The sequence below is a fragment of the Zophobas morio genome, unplaced genomic scaffold (assembly GCF_036711695.1).
Source record: "Zophobas morio isolate AGI-343-1 ecotype UQ-CSIRO unplaced genomic scaffold, CSIRO_AGI_Zmor_V1 ptg000059l, whole genome shotgun sequence".
In the NCBI taxonomy this organism is placed as follows: Eukaryota; Metazoa; Arthropoda; class Insecta; order Coleoptera; family Tenebrionidae; genus Zophobas; species Zophobas morio.
In genome coordinates this window covers 349437-359664 of record NW_026972164.1, presented here as the reverse complement: position 1 = coordinate 359664, position 10228 = coordinate 349437, and the positions used below count along the sequence as shown (strand labels likewise).

Below are 10228 nucleotides of genomic sequence, written 5' to 3'. Positions count from 1 at the left end.
TTCCTATTCATAAGCTCACGATTAAATGTTTTGTAATCTGTTTTTCAGACAAAGATTTATACATCACACCCATTAAGTAAAGACTACTTCATCGATTAGCATAACTATTTCGAGCATCAGTGATAAGTTGTAATCATAAACGAAGTTTCGACACCAAAATAAAGTTCCTATAAATATTTTTTTGTTATTTTACGATCTAGACAGTATATAAATCTTCTTCTCACACCTTCTTTTGGAATTTTTAACAAACACAAAAGCATAAAACCAATGCAAACCGTAAATGTCTATTTCAGAATACCAAAATGCTATCTACACCTCCCCTACATTTACAGGATTCTTTCATTATACCGCCTGCTTAATGCTCTTAAAAATGTTTATTTTATTTTTTTATCTATTCATACAAGTTTATTTTGAAAGAATTAAATATTTTTTAAAAACTTAAACGTATTTTACAATAATAAATATCTTTTTTTTTAATGTTTATTACCTATTACAAACAACGTGGCTAAGAGAAAGGTTCCCTTTTTGAGCATGTTGCGCTATGGGGTATTAGTCTCGCTATAATTAAACTTTTCTTGAATCATTATTAAAATGAGTGAACCTCCTGATTACGGCGAAAAGGGAAACATTAGCAAAGAAGGTTATATTTATACTTACTTATTTCTTCTTGTAATAAATAATAATAAAAATTTTATTTTACTATACTATATTATAGAAGAGGCCAGTTATAGTAAAGAACTTGCTGCTGATGGGCTTCCTTCTTATCACTCTACCTTAAATGATTTCAAGGGTTATTTAAAATATATTATTATAACACGTTAGATTTATGCCTATATATAGTTTAGATAAAATATTGATAAATTTCTGAACTCATCGATAGAATTAAATTTTAAGTAATTTTTAATTATAATTAAAAAGTTAGGTGAAAAGAAACCTTTTTAATTTTTAACTTTTTCGTGAGAATGCATTTACATTTTTTATTATAAAACATTAATATAAAATTTTTGTTAATGTATATAAGTAAAGGTACTACCATTTTACTATGAAAATTATTCATTTATTTTATAACCATTAACTTATTTTAAAAACTTTGTTATATTACATAATAAACTTTTTTTGTATCATTGTATTAATATACTTTCTTTTACAATTCTATTACAATTTTCACGTAAGAAAAGGATTCTTATCAGGAAGATAATTTTCCTACGGAACCACCTCCTGATTATAATTCTATTCTACATCAAAGTTTCACTTTTCATATTTGTTTTATTCTTTCGTTTTCTTAAAAACTTTTACTCCAGCCAAAAGGCCTTCAAATTCCAATACAGTATACGCACTTGAAATTAGTGCTGATGAATTTTATGCCAAGCCCACTCGTATAAAATTTATACGAAGAATTTTATTTTCTTTAACGTTATTATGTTAATCAATAATTCCAGCTTTGAAAAGCAAATTATATTTACTAAAGAACGCAATTCGCTGTTCCAGATGCGGGCGAAAACTTTTAATCGAAGATCAGAAAATGGTGAAGTACGTTTTTAAATTTTTTTTTTTTGCAAGCTTTACGAATTTTGTTTAACACAATTTGGAAAGATGTGGATTTTGCAAGACAATAACTTGTAGAAAAGATGCTGTACCGATTGATCCTCAAACTAAATTTATACGTTGTTCAGGATCTTGCTTTGGACTTTTTATTGTTCCCAAAGATGAAGGAGAAGTATGATTTTTTTCTAAAAAAAATTAATCTAAATTAATCTGTATTCTCGTTGCATTTGTTTATTATTGATTTTAAAAATGTAAATTTTAAAAAAAAGTCAAAAAGTTTTTAGCCCCCCAAATGTGGAACTTAGTATTTTACTTTTTAATTTCCTTTTATAATTAATTGGTTTATGAATTTGTTAAAATAAATAAATTTGAAGAATAATAATTTTTAATTTTTATAATACAATTTGTAAAGTTCACTGGAATTCCTTTAGTAAAAGCGGTGTATTTGTATATTTTTTGAGTATAATTGTTTATATTTAAAAAAAGGAAATTTAATTTTAACTAAGTTTTCAAGTTTAAATTTTATAAATTAAAATTATAAAGATTTATATTTATTTTTGAAAAACACAAATTTTGTGAATTTCTTTTGTAAAAGTCGCATAGTCATATTTTAATTTTCTTTGTAAATTAAATAATACTTATTCGTTGCACTTAATAATTTCGATTAAAATTTAATTGTTTTTTTAACAAATTTAAAAATTCACAACTATTTAAATAGAGTCTGTGAATTCTTAGTAAATTCTGTATATATTAATTATAAATTTTTTTTAATTTAAATACTCTGTCTATTTGTTGAGGTTTATTTATAATAATAATTACAAAATATATATTTTTGAAGATGTTATAAAATTTGTATAATAATAAAAGTTTGTGAATTTTTCTAAAGAAAATTTTGTTATTTATAATAATTTTAAATTAATTGTTGTTAAAAAATATAGTAATATAAAAGTTTTTTTTTAATTACATTTTTAAGCTTATTCTCTTTTCAATTTTTTTTATTTTTTTTGTATATTTATCATTTTTAGTTATTATTAAATAATAAATTAATATAATATAATTCTAAAAATATATATATTTTTTTTAAGATGTTACAATATCTTTTACACAATAATAAAGTTTGTGGATATTTTTGTAAAAGATGTAGATGTCTTCAAATTTATTTAATTTATTATAAAAAAATATTAAAATCTTTAAAATTGCTGAAGTAAAATATTAGTAATTTTATCGAATTTTATATTATTTATAAAACAAAAAAAAAGTTTATTTATTTATGATAAAAGATGAAGCATTTATAAATTATAACTTTCAATTTTAAAAATTTTTTATAATTTACCATTTGCTTGTTAATTCTATATATATAATTTTTAATTCCTATTATTATTCATATGTTATCTAAAGTTATTGTTATTAACAAAAATTTTTTATTAGTTATAATATAATATAAATTATATATTATTGCAACTATTACGATTATTATTATATTTTCTTTAACACAAGAGAGATGTAACATAATTTATACAAATAAGGAGGGTTTACTATCTTTATTTTTGTGAAAGTTGTAGATTTCATTAAAATTAAATAAACTTTTTTAAAACTAAAAAATAATCTAAAAATTTGCTGAAGTTGTGTATCACTTTTTTTTTGAAGCAAATTACAACATTTGCGAAACAATAAAAAGTTTATTCATTCTAAATAATAGTTAAAGCCTTTATAAATTATTTTTTTTATTACTATAAATTAACAGTCTTCGTGCATTTGCTTAATTGAAATAACAATTTTGATTAAAAATAATTTTTTTAACACATTATAAAGGAATGTTACAAATTTATGGAATAATATAAGTTTATTTTTTTTGTAAAAGTTGATGTCATAACTTTTTAGTCTAATATTTATTTATTTTGCTGTAATCAAGTATCAATACCCAAAGAAAGTAGAAAACAATAGAAAAGTTTGTCTTTGTGATTTATTTTTATATTTAACTTTTTTTTGTTCATGTGCTTTAACTAATTTTTTTATAATTCTAAGGACAATTTTTCTTTTGAAAACATTAAAAAAAAAGTGTTAAGAAATTTTAAAAAATTATTTTTACATTTAAATTGTTATTTTTTAATTAAAGTTATCTTTTAAATTATTAATATAACATTTTTATAATTAACTTTATTTTTTGTTTATTTGCTTGAACTAATTATTTAAGGAAAATATATTTTATAAAACAAATAAAAAAATTGTTATAAAAGTATTACAATATAATTTTTTATTATATTGGAAAAGTTATTGATGCCTTTTGTAAATTTTAAGTTTTTATTAAAAAAATTAATTAAGTCTACCACTCTCCCTGCTTTAATTTTTTTTTGTTTATTTTCTATAATAAATGTTACAAAATATTTTATTTCCCTGGAATTTCTAAGGTTATTTTATTAATTAATAAAATTAAAAGAAAGATATTGAGCGGTTTTTTAAAAAAAATATATGGAGTTATATTGACTGAATGAAAAAATTTGATTTCCTTTTCTTTAATTTACTAATTTTTTTTAAAAAAAATCAAATGTATTTATTATTTTCTATTTACTTTTTTATTTGGTTTTTAATAAAATTAGTGTTAAATCAGTTGCTTATTATAACCATCTCTCATATACTAAATACTATTTTTTTCTATTAATATTTTAATTTTTAGGTTTCAAAAAAAAATTTAAAGTTTTTTATTTACTAATTACTTGTATTCTATTTATTTTTATGGATTTTATTATTTTTGGATATTTGAAAAAAAATTTAAATGTTTTTTATTAATTTACTGATTGAAATTTTACTATTTATTTTTACGAATCTAATATTTTTAGGTACTTAAAAAAATTAATAGTTTTTTCTTGCAAATTTTACTTGTTTTTTTATTTACTGATCATAATTTTACTATTCATTTTAAATTATTTTAATAATAGCTGCGTTCTAAAAAATAGTTTTCAATGTTTTCTTTTATTAATTACTAATTACTTATTTATTTTTTATAAAAGATTTAATTTTCTTTTGTATGCTAAAGTAATTTTATTTGTTTTTTTGTTAATTTACTGGTAGTATTATTTATTTTTATAGATTTAGCTTTTTAGTTTTTTAATAAAATTATTTTATTTGTTTTTTTCCAAATTCTAATCTAAATTCTACTATTTATTATAATAAATTTAATCGATTGCACATGCTTAAAAAATCTAAAATTTTTTTTGTTAACTACTATATATCTTTTTATTATTTTACTAATAGATTTGGTTTTTTTAGTTTTATTTTTGGTTTGATAATTTATTAATTATTAATTTACTATTTATATTATAAATCTAATAATTTTTGGGTGCTTATTTTTTTTTTTGTTAATTTACCGATAATAATTTTACTATTTATATCATTATTATGTTTTTTTGTTACTTCAAATAATTTTATTTTACTAATTAATTTTTTACTATTTATTTTTATAAATTTAGTGATTTTTGTTGCTTCAATATTTATTTAAAATGTTTTTTTAACTTATTTTTTTTTACTTCTTACATTAACAGATTTGTTATCTTATCACAAATTAAAATTTTTTTAATTTCTTAATTATTGACTTCTATATGCTTTAATTCAGTAATTTATTAGTTATTAAAAAAATTTAAAGTTTGTGTAATTTTTTGAATACTTTTTAACTGTTTTACTTGAACAATTTAATATTTTTTATTTTTTTGTAACTTGACATTTTTACTAAAATTTATATTTAAAATTTTCTTTAATTTTATTTCGTGCATACGCAAATTTTTTTAAATACTTTTCTGAATGCTAATTTGGTTGAAGTGTTTGTTCCATTAATTATATAATATTTATTTCTCTAAACTTGTATTTTCATAATTAAATTTTTAATAAAATTTGTTTTTTCCACACTAAATTTGCTTTATTTTAACTTTTTAATTTTTACGACGCTTGTTTGCTTATTCTTTTATATTTTATATTTCTTAAGTTCCATTTAATTTTTATTTTAATTTTTTTAAGATTAAAATTTTTTAAAAATAAAAAACTTTGATTTATCATTTTTACATTTTTATTGAATTTGTAACTTTAAGCTTACAACTTATAAGTTATTTTGAATTTTACTTTTATTAAAGGCTTTTTTTTCATGTTTTCAATTTACTTATTACAAAATTTAATTTATTTTTTTTTTTGGTTAATTTTTTTTTCTATAAAATTTAATTTTAGTAAATTATTTATTAAATAGAAAAAAACTTTTATAACCGTATTTCATGCTTATTTTTATTAAATTTATAATTTTTAATTAATTTGTTTATATTTATCGTTTCACTTTTTTTTTTTAAATATTTTTGTCTGTTTTTCATGTTTTTCATTTTACTTATTAAATTATAAATATTTAAATTTTTTTTGAATGATTATTTATTCTTTAATTTTAATTTTAGTAAATTATTTATTAAATAGAAAAAAACTTTTATAACCGTATTTCATGCTTATTTTTATTAAATTTATAATTTTTAATTAATTTGTTTATATTTATCGTTTCACTTTTTTTTTTTAAATATTTTTGTCTGTTTTTCATGTTTTTCATTTTACTTATTAAATTATAAATATTTAAATTTTTTTTGAATGATTATTTATTCTTTAATTTTAATTTTAGTAAATTATTTATGAACTGAGAAAAAAAATTTATAATAGAATTCATGCTTATTTTTATTAATTTACAATTTTAACTTCTTAATTGAATATTAATTTGAAAATTGAATACTTTAAAAGAATAATTAATCTATTTTAATTTTCGTTTTAAATTTTTTTAAAATATTTTAATTTATTTTTCATGTTATTACTACAAAATTATATAAAGTTAAATTATTTTTTGGTGATTATATATTTCTTTAGGTTTTAATTTTTAGTAAAATTGTTTATAAAATAAAAAAATTTCAACTTTTCAGTTTATAAATTATTTTAATTTTCGTTTTACTTTTTTTTATTTTTTTTGTATATTTTTCTGTTTTCATTTAATTTTTACAAATTGGTAAATTTGAATTTATTTTTTTTTGGTTAATTATTTTTTTCTCTTTATAAAAAAACCTTTTATATTCGCATTCCATAATTTATTTTATAACTGATTACGTTATGAGAATTTCTTATTTATTTTTCATTTTATTTTTTTCTAATAAAAATTCTTATTTTTTTCATGTTTTTATTTTACTTATTACAAAATATAAATTTAATTTTTATTTTTCGTTTGGTTATTTTTTTTTAATTTTTGATTATTGTAAATTATTTATAAAATAAAAAAACTTATAAAAGTATTTCATGCTTTATTTTATTAAATTTAGGGTTTTCAACGTCTTAATTTTTTATTAAATTTTAAAAATGAATACTTTAAAAGAAAATTAATATCTTTTAATTTTAGTTTTTCTTTTTTTAAAAATATTTCAGTTAATATTCATGTTTCATTTTACTTTTATCAATATTTTGAAATATAATTTTTTTTTGGTAATTTTTTTTTCCTTTTATAATTGAATTTTAGAAAAGTATTTACATGAGCATTTATGCTTATTTTTATTAAATTTATTATTTCTTGTAAAACTGAATACTTTAAAAAATAATTAATTTATTTTAACTCTCTTTTCACTTTCATAAAATATTTTATTTCATTTTTCATGTTTTCATTTTGCTTTCTCTAAAATTATAATCGTAAATTTATTTTTTGGTGGTTTATTATTTCTACAAATTCTACTTTAAAAAAAACTTTTATAATAGCATTTATTATAAAATTTGGATTTATTTAAAGGAAATTTAATTTCTTAAGATTTTTGTTCCACTTTTTTTTGTCATTTCTTATGTTTATTCCTGTTTTTCATGTTAATTAATAAACTTTTTCTATAATGAAGTATATTTGCCCTGTTGAAAACAAGCTCTTTCCAGTTAACGATTTGCTTAAGTAAAAAATATATATATTTAATAAATTCATTGAAATTTCAACACACTACCCTGACTATTTGAGATCGATTTTAAATAAATTTATATAAAGCCTGAATTAAATTTTAAAATTATTTAGCTGGTGTTACTATTTGGAAAGTAGTACAAACGTTATTATTTTTTATAACTCATTAATTTTAAAGTAAACTTATATAAATTTTATATAATTTGATAAATTATTAAGGTTTCTAAAATTAATATGATATTCTCGCTGGGAGTTATAAGTTCTCTACTTATAAATTTATAAATTTAAAGAAAATTATTACTTAAAAAAATTTGAAATTGGATTTGGGGATGTAAAGAAGTCCAGTTTATATAAAATTTAAATTTACATGTATATTTCTAAAAAATAGTATTTCCTTTTTTAAAAGGCCCACATTGCCCCACTTTTAGTGTGGATAATAAATTAAGTGTAAAAATAATCTGGTATTGAAATTTACTAGTAATGAATTTTTGTATATATTCTAGCTTGCAATAATAATTTTTGTCTAAACTTAAAAAATTAAACAAAATAAGTTAACAAAGAAACCCAAATTGAGCAAATTATCCGTAAATAAACGAATAAAAAAATATTAAATAGCAAGAAATACTATTACTTTTTTAATGCATTCACAGTTACGCTTTTAGTGTGGGGAATAAAATTGAGTTTCAAATTAACCTGGTTGTGCTGGTTGTGAGATTTACTACGAAAATTACAAAATTGATTTATAGGAGCTTGTAACAAAAATTTCAAGCCAAAACTTAGAAGGGTTAAATAAAATTTTACTAAAAAAACTTATTTTAACATTTTTTTTAATAAAATAAATATATATATAATTTGCCCGAAAATAGTATTTTTCCAAATTAGTCCACAGCCCCAATTAATTAGTGTATTAAATTAAAAGAAAGGAAAGGCTGCTAGCGAGATTTACTATTAATTTTTTAAAAATTAATTTAGAGTGTGCTACTAAAGTTTATAGTCAGAAGCGTTTTAAAAAAAATTTCGTACTTGACCAGTTCTATTGTGGTCTAAATTTAACTTTCTTTTTAGTAGTCATGGTTTACAACGTATTAAGTTTAGTTACAGATTTTATCCATATAACAAGGAATTAAATAAGAATTTAGACTTTATTAAATTGCAACTTTCTAGTATAATAATTTTCGTGGACTACCCCAGAATTCATCGAAAAGAAAGAATAAAATAAAAATGTAAATTTTAATTATTTAATTTTATAACACGGTAAATAGGCAAGAATAGTTTAAAATTTTATTAGGTTACATCTTTTATTGTAAGTTAACAAAAGGTTTATCAAAGAACTCACCGAAAAGAAGGGTTAATTCATACGAATTAGTAAGTAAAATTCTAATTATATAACACTGATAGGCAAAAATCGTTTTGGATTTTATTAGGATATAATTTTTAATATAAAGCAAATAAAAACTACTTAAATTAACGGGATAAAAGTTCGGTACATGCAACTAATTTAATAATTTTTAAATATATATTATTGAAAAGATTAAGATTTGTTTAAGATTTTATAAAGTTTCACTTTTTTTTAGTAATTCTCTTAAGGCTACCTGAAAGTTCATCAAAAAAAAAAACGGTGCAAAATAACAATAAAGTAAATTGTATTTCAAGGTGATATTTAAGATATTAAATATTATTATCAATTAGTTAAAGGCTACTTAAGAAATCATTAATAAAAAAATTTTTTACTTTCAAAACCATTTATTAAAATTAAACTTTACAATTATGGAAATGCTTAAAAATCGCTTAAGAAATTTTAAGATTACATCTTTAAGCTACATAAAAAATGATAAGAAAATAATAATAATAAAAAATGCATATTTAATATGATTTTATAAGTAAAAAGTAAGGAAATGTTTAAGAATCGTTTGAAACTTATAAAAATACATATTATAAATTAAATAAAAGCTACTTGAAAAACCGAAAATAAGATCACCTTTATGCAAAGCTAGATGATTATATGCCTTCACTTTTTGCTTTTATTTCTAAATAATAATTTCAAAGTTCTCGAGGATTGATTAATTTATATAAAAAAAAGGTAAGGCTAAAAGAGATTACGTGGTGAGTACAAATAATTTACTAAGACAATGCTATGTTATGGCCTTTTGGTACCAAATTATAAAAAACTTTTTTTTTATTTTATTTAATTATATCATATACCACTACGTCAGTAGTCTCCAACTCTTCTTATGCAAGTTGCATTACAAAGTCAATCATTAGCCAAGGATACTTAAAGGAACGAAATCAACCAAGATCAATTTCGTTATTTTATATATTTATAAATAAAAAGAATTATTTCTTAATATGAAAACTTCCTTTTTTTTTTTTTTAGAGCGCAGTTTTTGCCAGTAAATAGAATTATATTGTTTTTGTTAAAGCTAATATTTAAAAATATCTTTGTACAACATATAAATTACTTACTGAGTATATATTATTCTTCTTGAAAGGAAACCCTTAGTAGAATATATAATGTTTAATCTATTTATTAACTTTTTAAATTTTAGATAACTTGTTTATTCAACTACTTCCGTATTAACATTTAATTTTTCTATTAATTGAAATACTATTTTTTAATTTGTTTGCTCTCAGTTCATTAATTTACTTTTGCCTTTACTTCTATTTTCCTTCCTTATTTTACTTAACTAAGTATACTTAAATAAATTATGATAAACGTAATCTTTATATAGAACTTACATCGGCCCTACT

General features: G+C 18.8%; 1 protein-coding gene across 1 annotated transcript; it reads left to right on the top strand.

The window, feature by feature from the left end:
• The first annotated feature begins 554 nt into the window (after window positions 1-554).
• LOC135143448 (uncharacterized) lies at window positions 555-7488 on the top strand. Its single transcript, XM_064075310.1, has 7 exons — window positions 555-640; window positions 716-790; window positions 1174-1245; window positions 1302-1376; window positions 1440-1530; window positions 1594-1717; window positions 7428-7488. Exons 1-7 carry the CDS (start codon window positions 592-594, stop codon window positions 7479-7481), a joined length of 540 nt encoding a protein of 179 aa, XP_063931380.1. The 5' UTR covers window positions 555-591; the 3' UTR covers window positions 7482-7488.
• Window positions 7489-10228: the final 2740 nt, after the last annotated feature.

Excerpts from the sequence above, each read along its gene's own strand:
- LOC135143448 (XM_064075310.1), top strand. The coding sequence starts at position 592 with ATGAGTGAACCTCCTGATTACGGCGAAAAGGGAAACATTAGCAAAGAA. Across the intron at positions 1,246-1,301 it reads TAATTCTATTCTACATCAAA|CCAAAAGGCCTTCAAATTCC; the intron begins GTTTCACTTTTC and ends CTTTTACTCCAG. Across the intron at positions 1,718-7,427 it reads TTCCCAAAGATGAAGGAGAA|TATATTTGCCCTGTTGAAAA; the intron begins GTATGATTTTTT and ends TCTATAATGAAG.